The sequence below is a fragment of the Sorex fumeus genome, unplaced genomic scaffold, assembly GCF_029834395.1.
Source record: "Sorex fumeus unplaced genomic scaffold, SorFum_2.1 ptg000015l, whole genome shotgun sequence".
Lineage (NCBI taxonomy): Eukaryota > Metazoa > Chordata > Mammalia > Eulipotyphla > Soricidae > Sorex > Sorex fumeus.
In genome coordinates this window covers 13,371,164-13,393,160 of record NW_026606072.1, presented here as the reverse complement: position 1 = coordinate 13,393,160, position 21,997 = coordinate 13,371,164, and the positions used below count along the sequence as shown (strand labels likewise).

The window sequence follows — 21,997 nt, the reverse complement described above, 5'->3', positions numbered from 1 at the left end:
TTGAGGTTTAATTTTGGTATAGCTACTTCAGGAAATTGTGTCTCAGATAATTAATTTTAACATACACTTGGCTAGGGATTCAATGAGACCAGTTGTAGTTACTGGTTGTAGACCAGTTGTAGTCATTGAAGCCCTAGCCAATCAGGGCATTCAAGCCCAATACATGAAGATCCTCCGTGAGCTGTATTGCGGATTCACTACCAGGATCTCACCATTCTACAAAGAAGTGATCGTTGATGTCAAGAGAGGGGTTCGGCAGGGTGATACCATTTCACCGAAACTCTTCAGTGCCACCCTCGAGAACATCATGCGACGACTGGAATGGGAAGGAATGGGAGTGAAGATAGATGGTCGGCAACTACACCACCTCCGCTTTGCTGATGACATTGTTTTAATAACACCAAACATCAGCCAAGCGGCACAAATGCTGGCCGACTTTGACCGTGAGTGTGGAAAGGTAGGACTACAGCTGAATCTTACGAAGACAATGTTTATGAGAAACAGCCTCGTTCCTGATGCCCCATTCGCTCTCAACGGAACGACCATCTCCGAATGCAACAGCTATGTGTACCTAGGTCGAGAAGTCAACATGACAAATGACCTGGCACCCGAGCTTCACAGGAGGAAGAAAGCGGCTTGGAACGCCTTCAAGAACGTCGAAGAAATAGCTAAGAGGACGAAGAACCTCCGGCTCCGGGCACATCTCTTTGATTCCACTGTTCTTCCTGCATTAACATATGCCTCAGAGACCTGGGCCCTACGCAAACAAGATGAGAACGCTATTCAGGTCTCCCAAAGAAGAATAGAAAGAGCTATGCTTGGAATATCACGTTTCACTCAAATGAGAGAAAGAATCCGGAGTTCCGACATCCGTTGATCAAGAATCAGGGACGCTGTCTCATTTGCCAAGGTGTCGAAAATCAGATGGGCTGGTCACGTAATGAGATTTAAAGACGACCGCTGGACTAGAGCTGTTACTGATTGGATTCCACGGGATGTCAAAAGACCGCGTGGCCGCCCACCTACTGGATGGTCAGACTTCTTCATCAAGATCATGAATGATCGGTTTGAGGCTCTTCATGTTCCCAGAGCCAACAGATGCCATTGGGCTACACTAGCACGCGACAGGGTCAAATGGAGATGTTACTGGCGCTCGCTCGAGCAAATCGACGACTAACGGGAAGTTAAGTGATTAAGTGATTAACATACACTTACCATATGACCTTGAAATTCTGCTGGGTATTTAAACAGAAACATAAAGACACTACTAGTGCCCAGATTTAAACCACCCAATTATCTAATAAAAGTGAGTAAACATATTGTCATTTTCCACACAAGTTATAAAATGTTTACTTCTACATATTTGTCTTTTATGCTACATATCCACATAACCAGGTTTTAGCAGCTAAACAAGTAACATTCATCACTCCACCCCGGACCCTCAGTTCCAACTGTTAAGAGTCCAGCCTTAGTTTGGCTGTTCACCATGTAAAAGGCTGTAACCAGGGCTGCATCTCATCTGAGTGTGGATCGATCTGCTCTCCTAGATGCATGTTTTTTGTCAGCATTGGGTCCTTGTAGTAGTAGGACTGAAAATTTCAGTTTGTTCTTCCATTTTGACTGGAGGTCTTCTGAAGCTTTTCAAAGTCACCAGCTGTTTCTTTCCGTGTACATCCCTCCTTGTGGCGATTCCTTTTCCTGATAGTCAGGAAGAGACAGAGATTCCAGGAAGGCAGATGCTATGGTTTTATATGATGGCACATATGTCCTGTCACCTTTTTTGTTATCATAGTTAGAAGTACTCATGGGTCCTGTTTTACTCATCTAAAGACAAGAGAACATATGAAGTCATGAGCACCTGTGGGGAGGGATTGTGAGGCCCGTTCTGTGTGCAAAGTAACTTGGATGACCCTTGAGGATTTTATATTGATGGTGCTCGAAGGATAGTACAGTGGATAGTACAATTTGCCTTGCACACAGCTGACCTGGGTTTAAAATCTGGCACCCCCTATGGTCTCTGGAGCACCACCAGGAGTAATTCCTCAGTGTAGAGCCAGGAGCACCCCCTCCCCCCCCAAGCATCGCTGGATGTGACCTAAAAGCAAACAACCACCAACATAAAAGAATTTTACATTAAGTAAAATAAGCTTGCTGCAACGAACTACAAGTTTCCTTTTGTATGAAATTGTAGATAAGGTGAAACTATAATGAGAAAATGTCTCTCATCAGGATCTGTGGGTGGGTGTTTATATCAGACACCAGGGAACTTTTAAGGGGGATGAAAATATCTTAATATCTAGTGGTGGTGGAAGTTACAGTGTTGTGTACATTTTTCAGAGCTCATGGATTACAGTCAAAATAGTTTCTCTGTACTATGTGTAAATTATTTCTCAATAGAGTTGATTAAGAGGAAAGCAGTAATAACCAAGAGCATCACAAAGTATGTAATGTAAATGAGCCAGTTAGATATTATCCTTATGATACACTTCAGGGTCAATAATCAGGAAGTGACACATTTAATAGCTCATTTTCAGAACTTTCACAGTTTAAAAAGTTGCTTTCTTATTTTTATAGTTCTTTATAATAGAAGTAGTAAACATCAGTTTTTGTTATTTTGGTTTTTACTTTTTTTTTAATTGTATCACCATGTAATAGAGTTACAAAGCTTTCATGTTTGAGATTCAGCCATACAATGCTGGAACACCCATCCTTTTACCAGTGCACATTCTCCACCACCCACATCCCAGTCCTCACCCTGCCTCTACGGCAGACAATTTCCCCAGTACTCTCTCTTTAATTTGGGGCATTATGTTTTGCTCAAAATTTCCCACCACCATTCAAGCCTACATATCAGGGGAAGACGCTAGATAATGTATTTTCCATTGCTCATTTTGAATATCACGAGAGCTAGCACAGCTGCACCTATAAATGTAAATTTCTAGATTGTAAATGGTTGGGTTCCAGAGACATCTCTGTATGGCACTAATCGATTTTGGGATTCAATTGGGAGTCTCTGGGCCAGGACTGTTGTCGTGCTAAATGGCACCTGAGGCAAATTGTGGGCATGACAGCCAGTCTGCTTGGTGGGCATAGACCCAGGAAAGGGCAGCCCGGGTCCTCTGTTGCCATGCGGCCTAGAGGTTTAGTCCTGGAATCCGCATACCTGGACCTTACTTGTGGAAGCTCTTGGTCACCGGGATTCCATCTGGAATAGGTGGGGAGAGCACACCTGCTCCATCTGGGGTGCCCTGGTGAAATTGGTTCGGGAAGGGACCCAGAGAGATCGCTGGCACTATGGTGTCTTCCAGGACTTGCTGCTGTGTCTCTGGGTTGGGGCTCTTGGTGTACTAAGATCCACATTACAAAATTTTCAGCAGGTTATATCTTGGTGAGGCCCATCCTGAGATGGTGGGTTCAGGCGGAGGGCGTGGCAGCAATTTTGGACTGTGGAAGCAAGTGGCTGCCGGGGGGCTCTTCTTGGGTGAGCACAGGCCAACCCAGCCCCCTCCATTTTACCCTGGTCTGTTCAGCCAGGCATGGGTTTGAGCTTTTCTGGGGCTTTTTATCTCTTTTGAGATTTATTTATGGGTCTCTGAAAAAAGGTCAATAAATGAGCTTGTATAGCTGAGCCGGAGGTGGTTTGTGGGTGTGGCTCCCACATACCTAACTTTTGGTCATTTAATTTCTTGGTAAGCTTGGTCCCAAGTTGTTAGGGTCTGGCCATAAGCACAGTGGCAATTTTTGGGTATCAGGAAGCCTGAAGGCACCATCAGGCTACTGATAACACTCACCCCACAGGTACAGGTTGACCTGCTGGCAGCACCATAGCCCCAAACATCAGTTTTTACAAGATGAAACTTCATTGCAGTATCTTTTATTTAGAGTAAACAAACCACATTTCTACTATAATATCATCTGGATGTTTGCTATTGATTTGATTCTGAATGATTGCCAGCATCTGGTGATGTTTAACCTTTGTGAACTATGCTCCTAAAAGTATATTAACTGTTTTCTTGTGCCTGTGGAGATTTGAAGAACTTACGTTTTACACACACAAAAAAAATTTTTTTTGCCTGCTTCATTTTGAATGGTTAATGGGTACTTTAATTTGCAAGCTCACTTTTACACTCATAGTGTGTTATTTTCCAATGAGAGTATTAAAGTTCAATGAAAATCTCATGCATACTGATGAGAATCCAAATGGGCATTGGTGAAAGAACACGAGAATCTTAAGGTATAAACTGTCCCATTATCTTGCTAAATTCTTTTCTAACAATAGTTACATAATGAAGACTGATACAGAATCCACCATACAGATATAATTAGCAGTGACAAAAATCACTGCATAATTTAAAATTGGATAAATGTTCAGTTCCAGATAATTCTGAGGCTAAAAAAAAGAAATGAAATTATTTGATATTACATTTCTGTTTCTTATTTATTATTTCTGTTTCTTCCTCCCCCTAATCCCTGCCAGTCATCACTAGAACAATCCTTTGTTGTATGTTGTGATTAGGAAGTTAGATATGATTATATAAATAAGTGATCATATTGAAAATTTTCAGCAGTAGCCCTTTTTGGCTACAAAACAATGAGTGGGCACCAACTATCATCCAAGGAAGATATTTTAAGTATCTAGTTATTATAAATAACTAGAGTTATAAGAGTTATAAATATACAACTTTGTTTCAGTTCATGCCCAATTCAATCAGCTTAATCAATGACTGAACAAATAGCAGTACTCCTACATTATCGAGAGAGAGAGAGAGAGAGAGAGAGAGAGAGAGAGAGAGAGAATTCTAGGGTGAATAGTCTGGATTAGATTTTGGATCAGAGACCTCCAAACTTGTTTGTCCTGCTCCTCCAATGGAAAAGCAAACAAACAAAAAAAATCACTCAGAACCCTCCTGGTACCTTTCTTGAAACGAACAACAAAAAGGGACCCCTAATTGCACCAAAGGCTCCTGCTGCCTCCCTGGTATATTCCAGCACTCCGCCTCACCCACCCGCAGTGGGTGGTGTCAGCGCTTTTAGGAACCCTGGAGGTAATGTTTAGTATGTTCCTTGAATCATGTTCCTTTCTTATATGGCAGGATGAATGAGGGGGTGGCCAATAGGGGATTCAGGTCCTCCCCAGCATTACTAAAGGCTTCCTCCTGGCTCAGTGCTTAGGGGTCACTTCTATGTGTGCACAAGGATTTGGTGCTGGGATTAAACTGGGGCAGGTGGTTTGCAAGAGAGCACCTTAATCCCTGTACTGGCTCTGTTACCCTAGAAAGAATTTTTACTAATTTATTTTTAGAAAATATCAAAGTTTCCCCAAACTAATAGTCTACATTAGGAATAAAATATTGGGGCGGGGGGTGCTAAAGAGATAGTACATGCGTTTAAGTGCTTGCCTTGGATGTGGCTGATTCTGGTTCAATGCCCTGGCACCATATATGATCCCTGAACACAAAGCCTGGGATAATCACTGAACACATGCAGGTGTTTCTCAGACAAAGCAAATAAATGAAAATAATTTTAAAATTGGGGCTGGAGCGACAGAGCAGTGGTAGGGGGTCTGCCTTGCATACAGCCAGCCTGGCCGAGCCGGGTTCGATTCCTCTGCCCCTCTTGGAGAGCCCGGCAAGCTACTTAGAGTATCTCGCCCGCACAGCAAAGCCTGGCAAGCTACCCCTTACATATTCGATGTGCCAAACACAGTAACAAGTCTCAAAATGGAGACGTTACTGGGCCCGCTTGAGCAAATCGATGAACAACAGGAGGACAGTGACGGTGTTTAATTTTAAAATTAAAATGGTTAAATGGGTTCTATTAAAATGTTTTTCTTTCTTCCCCTGCCTTAAAAAAATCCTGAAATGTTTTTAGATTCATCAGTAAGACACATTGTTTTGAGCTGTTCTTCTCATGCAGATAGTATGCACTGTGCATGATTTTCAGCATGATCTTGTGTATAAGTTCATGGACTCGAGAGTACATGACAGTCTTAATAAAGGGTGTTATAGTTGGACTGGAGAGACAGTACAGCAAGTAAGGCAGTTGCCTTGAATGCAGCTGTCCCTGGTTTGATCCTGAAACTGCATAGCACTGTGACTATTGCCTTCCGAGCACAAAGCCAGGAGTAAGTACAGAGCATAGCCAGGTGTGGCCTAAAAACAGAAACAAAAACTAATTTAATAGATAGTAATGTTTTTTATTTTAATTAATATTAAAATTGATTTTGAGTTAAGATACACAGATGTTGCAAAAGAAATTATAGCTAATAGTAGCTCTAGCACATGGATTAACTAACTGTTTCATTACAGAGAAAGATGTTAAGCAGTTTGGTTTGGTTGTGTTTTGGGTCTACACAATTGGTGGTGCTCAGTGGTTACTCCTGGCTCTGCACTTAGGGTACCAAATGGGATGCCAGGAATCAAACCCATGTGCAAGGCATGCACCCTAGCTGCTATACTATCGCTCTGCCCCCACCCCACCATGTTTTAGGTTTTATGGGCAGTACAGTCTTGGTTTTAAAAACTCAGCTCTTCTGTTTATTATAAAAACAGCCAATAATAATATAGAAACAAATAAGTGTGGCTGTTTGTTTCAACCATGCTGAGACCACTCTCCACTTTCGTGAAGGTACCAGCAGAGGAACAAAAGCATGCGGGTCCCGGGGCTGAGATCTCCAAGCCTGCTTGGATCGGGGCTGAGCATCCTCCATCCAGATCCTCCATCTTCCAGTAGGCAGGGGTCACACCCACCAACTGACCTCCTCCCCCCTCCTCCACCACCACCACCACCCCCCCCCCCCCCCCCGGCCATGTAATCCCATCAACAGCCAAGGCCCAGAAACTATAAAACCCAGCTCCTGGAAGCACGTGGCCGCAAATCCGGCCACATGACATCTTATTATCTCATTCTTACTTTGGACAACCCGGCAGGCTCCTGAATGTAACCTGCCCACATGAGAGAGTCTGGCAAACTCCCCATGGCGTACACAATATGCCAAATACCAGTAACAATGATGGGTCTCATTCTCCTAACCCTGAAAGAGCCTTGAAAATGGCACTTTAAAATCTCAGGGCTAGGACGAGGAAGACGTTACTGGGGCCTGCCTGCTCGAGGCAATCGACGAACAACAGGATGATTGTGATCGTGAAGTGTGGCTATACTCTAATAAAATTGTGCATGGACACCAAAATTTGATTTTGATATGTCATAAAATACTGTTCTTCTTTTAATGTTTCCCCTAGCCACTTATAAGTATAAAAACAAATAGTAAAATGAATTTGTCTTGCAGGCTATAGTTTGCTAACCCCTGACCTAGCAGTTGTTTTTTCTCAATTGACTTTCTAATCCAATTTAAAACTGAAGATTTACTGTTTAAAACCCTTTGGAGGTTAATGGCTCATCTTGAGTTATGTTTAGTTATTCATTTTGAATTTGGGGTTGGGGACACAGCTGGAAGTACTCAGTGTTTACTCCTGTGCTAAGGGATAACTCCCAGCAGTGCTTGTGGGATATGTGCAATGGTAAGAGAATCAAACCCAGGTTGACCATGTGCAAGACAAGTATCTACCCACTGTACTATCTCTTTGGCCCCTTGAATTTTATAAGAAATCTCCCCCACCCATAGGTAAAATACCTATAAATACAGTTACGTGACATGTTGATCATAAAGAAGCAATTGAAAAATTCCACAGGCCCCTTATTTTTGTGGTTGCACAGAGGAATCTTGTTATTGTTAAGCTATGTTTTCTAAAAGAGGTCGAAATCCCATTACAACAAATACTTTTTATAGTGGAAGTATTTCATCGTGGAAGTACTCATTCAACTGCTATATTAAGTACCTTCACTTGTGAGGCATTTAAGATGGTAGAAAATAAATCTCCCAGGTGTGCATCCTGCCCTGGACAACCTTAGAGCCTAGCAAGGAATATAAAACCTGTGGTTAGAATAGATCAAATAGGGGTGGAAACGGACAGGAAAGAGAATGCAGAAAAGAATGATGGGGGGTGGGGGGGTGGGAGGAGAGTAAAACATGGGAGTACAGAAGACAGTGATGTGAGTAGGTATATTAGGAAAATTCCAGATGGGATTGGTGCAAGTCAGAGAAGAGCAGGGTAAGTAACCCCAACCCACAGATGAATCTTTCCTTCTCCACTACTGTTATTCAGTGCTGGACTTTTTGTGCGGACACACTGTTGGGCTGGTGCTGCTGGGGGAAGCGAGGGTGGCTGGTGAACTGACAGAGCTCATTCTCTAGAGCCAGTTCTACCAATTTGATTCCTGTTACTTGCTAAGTATGTAAACTTAGGCAAGCTGCTTGTTTTTCTGAACCTTCTTTCCCCATCTGTAAAGTGGGTCACCAGTTCTTTTTTTGATACGTTGATAGCATTGAAACCCTTACTATACCTAGAACCGTCTTCCTTGCTTTTTTTTTTTTTTTGCTTAGGAATATTTGAGTGACTGTTTAGCAATTTTTAGAGCAATTTTTAGAGACAGTGGAATCTGAACTTAAACCCCACTATTATTTAATCTTTAAATTTGGGAGATCATCAATGAACCCCTAGAAAACCCAGATATACGGGATTTTATGACTGAGAACTCTGGGTTTGATGGGACTGGAAACAGAGATCCTCTTTCCATATCTGTCCCCTCCCCACCACCCCATCACCCACCCATCTCCAGTGACTCAGCAGTCGCATCCATAAGCCATCCCTGGCTGGTCCAGATAATCTCGTCATCGGCCACCATCCAGATCACATATCCTTCTGTCCTGGAAGGGAGCAATATAACATGCTCACCATAACCATGCCGCCAGACCCCACGCCAGGCTGTTTCACTTGGGGTGCCCCAGAGGGGGACAGGTGAGACCCCTACCCACCCCAAGGGATCCAGCCCCAGCAGCTGAAAACCTCCAGAACCCAACCACTGCCTTGCTCGGGCCAAGCCTCACCCATGACTGAACCTTTCCCTGGACTGCACGGCTGCATTTGCAGCTGCGTGACACTTCATAGGACACACCCTATCCATGGTCCAAGAGTACTGTACTAGGGGCTGGAGAGATGGCGCAGCAGGTAGGGTGTTTGCCTTGCAGGCGGCCAACCCGGGTTCAATTCCCAGCGTCCCATATGGTCCCCTGAGCACCGCCAGGAGTAATTCCTGAGTGCAGAGCCAGGAGTAACCTCTGTGCATCGCCAGGTGTGACCCAAAAAGAAAAAAAAAAAAAAAGAGTACTGCACTATATTTGATGGTATTCAGAATAGGAGACAACCAACCTTTTAGAGGGAAATATTGTATTATTTCAGTTTTGCTTTGGGGCAAGGATTGGGGTTCAGGATGGAAACACCCAAAATATGGTGGTGGGAAGGTATAATGGTGGTAGGGTTGGTGTTTGAATATTAAATGTAACCAAATATTGTGAACTACTTTATAAAATTATTATTTATTATTCATCGATTGCCTCGAGCAGGCCCCAGTAACGTCTCGTTCAAGACATATCGTCCAAGCCCTGAGGACATTCAAGGCTCTTTCAGAGTTAAGAGAATGAGACCCATCATTGTTACTGGTATTTGGCAATATTGGGTACGCCACGGGGAGTTTCCAGACTCTGCCGTGTGGACAGGCTACATTCGGTAGCCTGCCAGTTTGTCCAAAGTAGGAATGAGATAATAAGATAATATAATTAATAAGATAATAAAATTAAAAATAATAATAAATTTGAGAGGCTTTTTTTCTATAAAATAAGGTTATGTCACAATTTTGAATCCACCTTCGTACTAAGTACGGGGGATAGAACTCAGGGCCTAACCTATGTGAAGTATGTACTCTACCACAGCTGCTCCCCCCAGTTTTGAATATTTTATGATTTTGTAATGAAGAATAAGCTAAGTGATGAAAAAGTCCTTAAGGGCTATTTCTACTTGGTGCTGGAGGGAGGTGGGGAAACCATGTGGTACCAATACAGAATAATCTCCCTTATATGTGGGATATAGAGAATCATTGTGGAGTGCTCTTTTAGGATTCTGTTCTCTCTCCTTTTTTACTTTATTTTTAATATATTTCTCATTTTTTATTGAGATTCTGTGGTTCAATTTTGGTATTGCCTTGAAGCTTACTGAATTATAATTAATGGTTACTTGTGCACATGCTCTCTCTTGAATTCATGTTCCTCTTTTTCCCTTCACATTTTTCTAAGTAAATTTCTTTCCGAAAAAACTATCTTGTTTCACGAAGAAAGAAAAATAATTGTAGGGGGATAACACATGCCTAAAGGCAATAGAAACTGAGAAGTTGCCTTCAGTAGGAAGCTTACCGCAGGGGCCTGGGAGAGGGACACGGGGACAGTGGTGGAGGGAAGCTGACACTCTGGTGGAGGGTGCGGTGATGAGATATTTCATATAGGAAACCCTACTAATAATAATGTGTGAACCACAGAGCCCAGAATAAAATAGAATTTTTAAAAAAGTAAAAACAAAATATTAAATAATATTAGTAACAGACTTTCATGCTTACTGTATTCAGACTCTGAGTTAAGAATTTATAAATGCATTGGATGTAGCATATAGAGAGATGTAATTTCATGCAACTTTTACAACAACTCTAAAATGTGGGTAATTTCATAATAGCTGCTTTACAGAGGGGAAATCGAATGGTTAGAAAATTAAATAACTTGACCCAGGTGATACAGCTAATAACCCTAGAAAATGTAGTTCTACTTTCCAGAGTTCAGTACTGTATATCTTCCGGGTGATTTTGATGTACTTCTTTAGAGGCAGTCACCGAACTTGCTTCCTGTTGTTATAAGTCAGCACCTAGCACAGAGTCCCGTGCCCAGTGGACCTTAATAGGCCTGGGCTTTTTCTGTTCTGCAGCTTTCTCTGTTGTCACAGGTGTTGGTGCTAAGGCCCGATGATGCCAGCATAGGAGACAGGCTTCTTGCTAGAGCAGATCAGAAGAGACATCTCTATAAATGGGAACTTTTCTGGGTCTCTTCCTTTATAAATTGAACAATAAATAATTCAAATTTTCGGGATAATAAGATTTTGGTATTGCCTTGAAGCTTACTGAATTGTGATTTGTCCTCTATGCCACTAAATAAACTAAATTGAATTTGAACAATTTTAGATATGAAATAGTCTCCTCTCTGTCCTCCCTTCCCCGCTGTATTTTTTAATAATGCAAATCCCTACCTAACATTATATGTTTATGTGTTTAGTTCCTGTACTCCCTTCATTACTGAGTATTTATGTTATAGGAAATGAGGGAATTCATGTTTGGTTCTTGTTACATCTTCACTACCTAAAACAATAAATATATAACAAATGCTCGATAAATATTTTTTTTATGTGTGAATGAATTAAAAAAAACTAAGCAATTTACAGAACTTACATTTAAATATTATTTTTTCTCTCTAGCTTGGATTCGAGGTACCAGAAAGAGTCCACCTACTCTTGAGGTAAGATACACATGGTAAATGCTCAAATAGCATGTGTTTACAAGGTAAATATTTAAATAGCATGTTTTTAAATGCTGTGTTTCTCAATTAGGATTTTATACTCACAGGGATACATGTGAGTAAACATGACACATCTTCATAAAGTGAGTCAACATGACACGTCTTTATAAAGTCTTCATTTTTATCCATATAAAATAGCTTAAAGCATTTTAATAATAAAATAAATGCACAAATTATATGTACAGCAGAATCTATGCAATTTTAAAATTGTAAACAAAATAGAAACACATTTTAGAATGCTTGATTTAGAGTGCCTTCATCAGGATATTTCTCCCTGATTCTGAGATATCTCTGTTCTCATACAAATGCCTTGGCAGAAGAGTGTGGAAACACAGATCTCTTGGACCTGTGCAAATCATACTCTATGATTTCACCCTTAATTTTATTTCTAATTTACTAAGATAATATTTTGTTTTGTTTGGGGACCATACCTGGCTGTGCTCAGGGCTTATTCCTAACTCTATGCTCAGGAATCAATCCTGGCAGGACTAATGGGACCATATAAGGTGCGAGGGATTGAATCCAGATCAGTCACAGGCAAGATAAGTACTCTACCTAATACTTTGGTAATTAGATAAATAGGAAGCAAGAATGGTGAGAGTTTTATAGCAAGTTTTGTGTAAAAATAAACAATATTTTTCACAGAGTTAAAATAGAATTCAGAGTCACTGTCACTGTCTTCCTGTTGTTCATCAATTTGCTAGAGCGGGTCCAGTAACGTCTCCATTGTGACAATTGTTGCTGTGTTTGGCATATCAAATACGTCATGGGTAGCTTGCCAGGCTTTGCCATGCGGGCAAGATACTCTAGGTAGCTTGCTGGGCTCTCGGAGGGGGGACGGAGGAATCGAACTAAGTTCGGCCATATTGGCCGCTTGCGAGGCAAATGCCCTACCCACTGTGCTATCGCTCCAGCCCAGAATTCAGAGATCCAGGTTAAAATTTCTTTTTAATGTTTTAATTTTATAATTTATTGCATTTTTTTACTTAAAGATATATATCACAAATCACAAATCATCCTGTTATTCGTCGATTGCCTCGAGCAGGCCCCAGTAACGTCTCCTTCATCCTAGCCCTGAGATTATATTCACGGCTCTTTAGGAGAATGAGACCCATCATTGTTACTGGTATTTGGCATACTGGGTACGCCACGGGGAGTTTGCCAGACTCTGCCGTGTGGGCAGGCTACATTCGGTAACCTGCCAGTTTTTGGACAAAGATATATATATATATGTGTGTGTGTGTGTGTGTGTGTGTGTATATATATATATATATATATAAAATCACCATGAGATACAGTTACAAAGCTTGAGTTTCAGTCTTACAATGATCAAACACCCATCCCTCTACCAGTGCATGTTCTCCAGCACCAATGTCCCTAGTAACCCCCCCCATTTCCAACCCTCCCTCTACCTCCATGGCAGACAATTTCCCCCATACTCTCTCTCTCTATTTTGAGGAATTATGGCTTGCAATACAGATACTGAGAGGTTATCACATTTGGTCCTTTATCTACTTTCAGTACACATCTCCCATCCCAAACAATTCCTCCTCCATGAGGTTAAAATATTTAAAGTATGCAATTCAAAATTATTTGACAAAAGCAGAATTAGAAAAACATAACCCATTCTGAGACAAAGAACAGAAAAACTATTTAGATCAATTGTGATTTGAGCCAAATGTTGAGTTAAGCAAATACCTCTTTTAACTGTACTCCATTATGTAATGGAAATATGAATATAAAATTTCAACTGAGAAACAATCTTTATTTAAAATTCAGATATTAGAAATAAAAAGAAATTATATGGTTTAATTATTGTTTTGTTTTCATGTTTTATTTTGCCCTAAGTTTTATTACTTAGCTATCAAATATCTAAAAGAACTTTAAAATATAAAATTACATTTGTAAATATCTAGCACTCAGAATTAGTAGTTGAATTTTATTTAAAACTTTTAAAAATAGCTCAGATAGCCTGAAGAATGTAAAGCACATTAATTCTTATGGTATATATGCTTTAAAACATAATTATTTTAGCATCTTGAGAGATGGTACAGGGCTTAAGGTGTGTGCCTTCCCTGTGGCCAACTCCAGTTCAATTCCTGGCACTGCATAGGGTCTTCCAAGCACCTACAATAGTGACCACTGAACACAGCCAGGATTAAGCCCTGAGTACCACCAGCTGTAGCTCAAACCAACCCTCCCCCCCCCCGCAAATGCTTTTTTAATTGTTCATTTTATAATTTTATTTTAAAATGATTGACAAAGTGTTCTAAAATTATTGTGCAAAGTAAATGCATTTTACTAAAGGAATACTTGCAAGTCTATAAGTATACTGCCTTGTGTGCTATCTACAAATATTCCCTTTTTTCTACTATACAGAACTACCTTTCTCTTTTCTTTCTCTATTTCTTCACTGCAACAAACACTGATGATAATATAAACAGGCTTCAACATCTGAGAGGCGGGTCGCTTCAGGGAAGACTCAGTGATCATCGCTTGACATAGCTGTCTCTCCTGGAGCCATTCCTCCAGTTCTAATCCTCTGTGCACCACCTGAATGAACCATCTCTAAGCCTGTTTCTAGCGTTTTATGTTGTTTCCACTATTGCCCTACTCTTTACAGGCCTTTCTAACATCAGTGAAAATTGGAATTAATAAAAAAAGTCAGTTGTGTCCCAGAATTCAGAAATATTCCCATTGGTTCATGGAGGTAGAGTGAGTGCTTCGCATGCAGGAGGTCCAGATTCTGTTTCTGTATCACATGTTCTCCTAAGCACTGCTGGGAGCAAACCTAAAATACTAAGCATGGAGTAAACATGAGTACCACCAGGTATGGCCCCCAAACTAGGGGGAGATCAAATGTTTTGGTAGAAATTGACATACTGATTCTGTAATGGATATGGAATGAAGAGGATCTCAAATATCTGCAAGCTATCATAAAAAAAGAGAGAGAGAAACATTAGAGAATTTTAAAATTTTTTCTAAAACTATTGTACTGGCATAAGACCAGATAGATAAATTTATGAAAAAGATTAGAGTTCATGGATAGATAGCATAAACTATAGACACAAATAAACACTACAACTGTTTATTTTGTTTTGTTTTGTTTTTTTAAGATCAAAGCAATGACACAAAGAGAAGTAGAAAGTCTTTTCAACAAATGATGTTAGGATAAGGATAACAATGTTCCAATATAGAAAAAAAAATCCTTCATTCCTTCTGACATCATACAAAAATAATTCATTAAAGATTAATCACAGACTAAATATAAAATAACTGAAATTATAGTACTTTGAGGGAAAGCCAAAATGAAATATATATACAACTTGAGAGGAAGAGGAGACAGAAAACACTTTCTTAAAAAACAAATATTGATGAATTGAACTTTAAATTTAAAACTTTTCCTCATCCACACAAAATAACAATGAAGTAACGAAGTGGGAGAAAGTAATCACAGTACATGTATCTGACAAAGAACTTAAGTTGTAACTCCAAATAAGCGGCACCTCAACCCAGTGACTTAAAAAAAGAAACACAAAGCTTATTAAAATTAGGTAAAAACTTAAGAATAACCACTGAACATCTGAAAAGATATTCAACATTACTAGTCATCAGGGCATCATGGTGAGATACCACCACACCCCCATGAAAATAGCCCAAATTTCTAAGATTGACAGTAATCATAGCTGAACAACCATATCTTTAGTCATGCTGGTTGGTGTGAAAGTTGTTGAGCCAATAAAATCAAACACACATCCACCCCATGACTCAACACTTCCTCTCTGGTCACCACGTTCAGATATACTGGGAAGTTCCAGGCAGAAGAAGGTCTTATTCTTTGGCGAGCCACAAAAACCTCCTGATTTGCCAGACTCACTTTTCTCAGTTGGCCTCCTTGTACTTGTTATTCTCACAGTACTCTTCAAGGAAACTTGCTCTTTCTCAAGTTCTTCCTCTCCCATCAGCTGACAAAGAATTTTTACACTTCTTTTATGCTTTCCTCAACTTCTTTTCCTTAAACTTAAGAAAAAGAGTTCCCATGGTTTGCAATAGTATTAATATTTATGCTTTCAGCATGGAGTGTTGCGTGCATCACACCCATCATGACAGTGCCTCTGACCCTAGCTCCTGTTCTATTTGCACTCTCCTCCGTCTTTTCAGGGAGTTGGGGGACCACTGTCCCCTGCAATAGTCAGGCCCCTGGCTGTGGGAGATTGAACTGTTCAAAGATTGGGCCTGGTGGTGCTGGTTGGGCCCAGAGATGCTGAGGCCACCAGGGGCTACCCTCAGTGGTGTCTGGGGGACATGTGGTTCTGGGAATCAAGCCCATTGAGCTTCATTCGTGCCCCATTTATGCCAGGCATGTGCTCCTGGCTTTGAAGTATCTCCCCACGCTCTTGAACTTTTTTTATTCCCTGGTGCCAAAGCTTGACCCAGGCAACTATGCTGCCCAGCTGCCTTCCTGGTTCCTTCTGCAGCTTCTTCAGTTGCAGAGTTAATCACTCTTTTCCTGGTGCAACCACATTGCCCTGCATAGCTGTGTAACCTTTCAATTTCTGCATTAGGATGATTTGTTTTATTTGTTCATCTTTCTGTCCACGTGGTGATCTGAATGGCTCAGGGATTGTGTCTGATTCATTTGTATATCATAATGCCCGGATACACAGCATGTGATTCATCATTATATAGATAGGCTTTTATTGACACACTTGAAAATCTCAATGCCATGCATATATATGGCTTCTGTGACGTGACTTTCAATTTCCAGTAACCAATTCTAAAATAACCCTGTAAAATTGAACATATTTCCAAGTTAAGCCATTGCCTATACTGTTTTTTTTTAAATAGAAATTCACATTTTACTGCAGGATGCTATTACAGCATAGCACCTGTTTATCTCTACAGGACAAGTTGAATTAATGTTGCACAAAATTAATGTTGCCTAGTTCTGACTCTTTCATTAGAAGTCACCTATACAAACTGCTTGAAATATTACTTCTCCTTTCAGAATAAAGTTTCTGATTGAAGAAGTGAATATTGACAATAAAGGAATATGTGGTAGGTTTACAGAAGTGGGAAAGGCTGTAACACTAAAGCTCACCTAGTTTATTTTTATTCTTTTCCTCTGGGGAAGGACCTGCAGGCACTGGGAAAGGAGGCCCCTCATTCTTAGTTGTGCGACTGGGGGTACTGTTTTTGTGGACTGCGTGAGTTTACCACCTCCTAGCCCACAGTGTGTCCTGGGCAGGGCACCCTGTTTGTGGGACTCGGTGGAGAGTGTTCAGGGATTGAGTGTGCCCTAGCATTACCTACTTCACGTGTGCTCTCTGAAAGATGAAGTGACATTTTAGAACCAGTGGAGAATGGTGTTAAAGACGTAGTCTAAGGAAGAGCTGTGCAGCTCTATAGAACCACATTCCATAGTACCTTGTTGATTTATCCATGTTCTGGACTGGAAGCTCCAGAGAATCGTTTTTGTCTGTTTGTTTTGGGGTCACACCCAGTGATGCTCAGGGGTTACTCCTTGTTCTGCACTCAGGAATTACTCCTGACAGTGCTCGGGTACCATATGGGATGCCAGCATCTAACCTGCATCAGCGACATGAAAGGCTAGTGCCTTACCCCTTGTAACTATCTCTTTGGCTCTATCAAGAGACTCATTTTTGTCCACATGCTAGGTGATTTTACTCTGAAGATTATCACAGTCACTAAAATGGTGAAAACTTGATTCTTAAAAATTATCGGCCAGAATTCCAGTATATTAATTTACATGATGAGATCATATCAGCACAAGGGAAAAAACATCATTTACTAAACTATGGCATTAGGATAAAGGAGGTTAAGTAAAATAAATGTTTAATTGTATTAGGCCTAATACCATCCTTTTGTATCCATTTCATAGAGAATAGTCTGACCTATAGGAATGAAAATATTTCAGTAAGATGGCCCACAATTCCCAGTGGCTCTTCCAGCCTCAGAATAGCTTTATGACTTAGAATAGAAGAAGTTGCCATGTGATGGTTCATACTTTTCCTGCCCCTGGACAGTGATTTTATGGATTGCTGGCATTTGTCTCTATGGTTCTCCTTTTTTTCTTTTGCTTCCTCATTCTGATTGACACATTATTCCTTTCCCTGTTACAATAGTTATTTTATGGTCAAGTGTTGCTGGCCCTGCAGCTATTCTTCTGTTCTACTCTTTTCATGTCTCTGCTCTGACATGTAATGTGTTGATCTTGCAGTTTAACTTTCAGAGAAAGATTCAGAAAAGACTCTTACTTCTGAATTCCTCAAGCCAATTTCACTGTTCTCCAAGTAACTGACATTTATTGAATTCTCTATGCCTAGTATTACTAAATTCATTTTATAATTTATGGGATTGAAATGGCTTAAAATTGACATTTTGCATATAAAATCTTACTTTCTTATTGACTTAAATTACAGTGATGGAGTGTTCTTATGGAAAAATGGACCCCCTACCCCAAACCTCACAATATTATTTTTGAAAAGATAGAAGAAATAATTGAGAAAATACTTGATTATAACATTATTTATTTAAATGAATGGATTAAAACTGCATGTACCAATATGGTTAAGCCTTAAAAAACATGATTTTGAGCAAAAACGGCAAATTGTAGAATAGTTCATTCAATATAATTCCATTCATAATAAATTATAGTGAAAGACAATGGACTTTCAAATCAAATAGTGAGTTTATTTTCTTTGTTCTAGACTGGTGGAAATGGCAGTGAAGGGATTTATTTTAAAGACCATATATATACAAGGTCAAAGAAAATTGAAGTTAAAAATAATGACTTATTTTAGAAACTTGAAAGACCTGAACAAGTGTTAACAGATTGAGCAAAACCGAAAGGAAATTTCAACTCCTGGCAAAGGAAAAGACTCACTTGCAGCCCAGTTTAATCCATAAAAATGCAGAATGCTCAGGGGCCAGCATGATAGTACAATGGGTACGGCACTTGCTGGTCCGGCTCATTGCCTGGCATTCTGTATGGTCTCCTGTGCCTGAGCGCAGAACCAGGAGTAAGCCCAGAGCATCACTGAGTTTTGCCCCAATATCAAATCAAACAAACAACAAGTAATTGTGAGTGCTCAGAAACTCTGAAAGAGTTGAGACTGATTGACTCTTTGGCTGAGTATCTCTTGAAGGTTTCTGGGAACCTGAATATTTCTTGGGAGACCCATTAATTAATTCATAATTAACAAATTTTAAAACTGGTTGAAAGTCTGTTTAATAAGCAATTAGATACTAATGAATAAATATAGAAGAAATAATAGAACTGAAAAATCACTATCTCCAACTCTAATAGTCTGATTGATTTGAGAAATCACCAGTGGATATTAAAAGCATCCAGTTTTGTCGGTGCATAGGATATTTTTTTTTCTTTTGCCACATGCAAGGCAAATGCCCTACCCACTGTGCTATCACTCCAACTCCAGAACAGGATATCTTTCTGAAGAGGAAAGGTACCTTTCTCCTCCTCCTCTTCCTCCCCCTTCACCTTCTCCTCCTCCTTCTCACCACATCCAGCTACACTGAGGTCTCACTACTGACAGTGCGCAGTGGGGCCATATGCAGTACTGAAGGACAAGGCAAGCACCTTAAGCCCTGTACTAGCTCTGCTGACCACTGCCAATCCTCTCTTGCCCTTGTGGACAAAGTTAAACCAAATTGATAAGAGTTGCCATTATATGTACTTTCATTAATGATGCACCAAAAATGAAAAATTATTAATGTAATGTTCTTGCCATCTCTAATCAAGAGGAAACAACTAGAAAACCTAAATTAGGACATATTTCATGAAACATCAAACCTGTCATAGCAGTCTCACAAACAATAAAGCAAATGACTACTAAATGTTAGAAGTAATCTTGGGATAGGGGAAAGCTTAGTTATAAAAGACAATATTAGGGCAATTGGTGAAGTTTGAACACAAACCATGATGCAGTAAATAGTAATGTTGGGGCTGGAGCGATAGCACAGTGGGCAGGGTTCAATTCCCAGCATTCCAAATGGTCACCCGAGCACTGCCAGGAGTAATTCCTGAGTGCAGAGGCAGGAGTGTTGCCGGGTGTGACCCAAAAAGGAAAAAAAAGAAAAGTAATGTCATGTCTATGCTTATGTCATGGTGATAAAACAATGCTGTTAAGGTTTTTTTTTAATAGGAAACTATCAGAGAAGTGCTATAAAATTGGAAGTTAATTTATGGGAAAGTAAAAACTTATTCTTTGCAGTACTGATTTCTAGAGGAAAAAAAGGTTCTACTCTGAAAGTAAAGATTAAATGGATGAATATATACTGAAAATAAGATCTCCAGGTTTTTTTTTCCCCTATAAAATCTCAAAACAAGGACAACAGGCTTTCCTGTATCAGGCAGGATATGTAGAGATACTTCTCTGGGATTCTAATCCAGGGACCTAAGATTTTAGTTCAGTTAGAGTGAAAACTGAGTGAACAAGCTTCTCTTTCAACCTGATTAAGAAATACTAACTAACTACCTGAGCAAATAGACCCAACTATGAAAGGGTGATTGGATAAAATTAACTATTAAAACACTTAAAATAACTGGTATCTGGACCGGAAAAAATACCAATTGTATGACTCTTGCTTTGAGCACAGCCAATCCTGGTTTGATCCCAACACCACATAGGTTAGTATGGTTTCCTGAGGCCCATCAGGAGTGATTCATCAGCACAGTAGCATGTGGCCCCCCAAATGTAAAATATACATATATACACAAAAAAGTTAAATAATTTTAAATTAAAATAGATTTTAAATGAAACTTACGTTTAAATTTATCTTTAGGTTTAAAAATTCTTTAATTTTAAAAACTTTTTAGTTTAAGTCTGGAATAAACACGTATTTAGACATGCTGAGTCTCATGGAATTATCTTCTACCAACCCTTTCTCAGGAATCAATCTTTTTGTATGTTTGGGGACCATACCCAGTGATTCTCAGGTGTTACTCCTGGCTCTCTACTCAGGAATCACTACTGGTGGTGTTTAGGATGCCAGGGATCAAACCCTGTTAAACCACATGCAAGCCAAGCACCCTACCCTCTCTACTACCTCTCCAGTCCCAGGAGTCAAATCTTTTGTGGCTTCTAGTTTGGTCTAGAACCATAAATATCAGCTAAGAGAATGTTAGTTGTGCCCTATATTCTTTTTTATATTAAAGTAGTTGCTTATTTATGTCTGGAAATGGAAAATATTTTTCAAAAGGGTACATTGTAGCCCTTTGAATTTTGTGTATTATAGTTTCAATAGGAAAAACAAAAACCAGACTGGCGCAGTAGTACTGGACTTTGCTTACACATGGCTGACTTGGGTTCAATCCCTGGTACCACATATGGTCCCCAGAGCCCCTCCAGGACTGATCACTGAACATAGAACCAGGAGTAAGCCCTGAGCACCACCGGGTATGACCGCAAAACAAACACAAACACCAAAACCATAACCAGTAGTATAAAGAGTAGCAAACAGTTTGTTCAAAACACCAGATAGTGTTTTCATGTTGTGAACTTATCTCTGTGTCAGCTTTTTAATTCTGCCATTATAATGAGACAGTGGCTATAGGCAGAATAATGGGCGACTGCATCTGTGCGCAATGATACTTTACAAAGTGAGCGGCTAACCCTATCTTAATCAAAACAATTTTTATCACAAGTGGTTTTCAAATAGGGATACCTGTATTCCTTCCTTTGGAAAATATACATGTGGATAACTTTAGGGAACAATTTCCATATCCTCTCTTTCTATACGTAGTCTTTCCTAAAAATGAGAGCTCATGACCTTTGTTTTCTTTTCTGACATTTCCCATAGTCCTCTGTTTCCCACTTAAAATAAAACAATGCTCATACCATGTCCATACTAAGTCTTACAGTGGCTCATTGCCTTGGGGTTTAAAAATCTCCAGGGCACAAAACAAAGAGTCTTTTGGAGAAAGATTTTCTCCTGAGGGGAATAGTCCCTTGAGAACCAAGCAGAACAGCTTCAACAAAAATGATTGAAAGGGGCAATCCATGATTTCATCCTGGAGACAAATGCATGGCAAGGTTTCGTGCCTTTTAGTTTCCTTGTCTACCTAGTAAGCTCTCCATTTGTCTGTCTAGAAATTAAAATTCACAACTGAGAAAGTTGTCATGGGGATGCATAATAACACATTTATTTGAATTTAAAAATTAAGTCAGACTTTTTCTGACAGAGAATAAGTTAGATTTAGCTGATTGGGTTTGACAATGAGGACTGGCTTGGCCAATTAAGTTATATGGTTACATTTTCTGCAAATTGAATAAGCTAAACTGCAGCTCCAAGGCTTTGACAAAAACATGTTTAAAGTATGCATCTAATGCACAATAAACTGGGAAATATATATCCTTTGTCATTATTTAAGTGTCAACTTGAATATGCAAGATGGTACACACAATTTGTGAAAGTCTAAGGTTATGAGTATAAAAATTAGAAAAA

General features: G+C 39.8%; 1 protein-coding gene across 1 annotated transcript in view; it reads left to right on the top strand.

Annotated features, from left to right (window-relative positions):
* NDUFAF2 (NADH:ubiquinone oxidoreductase complex assembly factor 2) overlaps positions 1-21,997 on the top strand; it is a 166,383-nt gene that overhangs the window by 109,182 nt on the left and 35,204 nt on the right. The window contains exon 3 of the mRNA XM_056112066.1: positions 11,409-11,449. Coding sequence (XP_055968041.1) covers positions 11,409-11,449 — 41 coding nt within the window. The remainder of the gene's footprint in view (positions 1-11,408; positions 11,450-21,997) is intronic.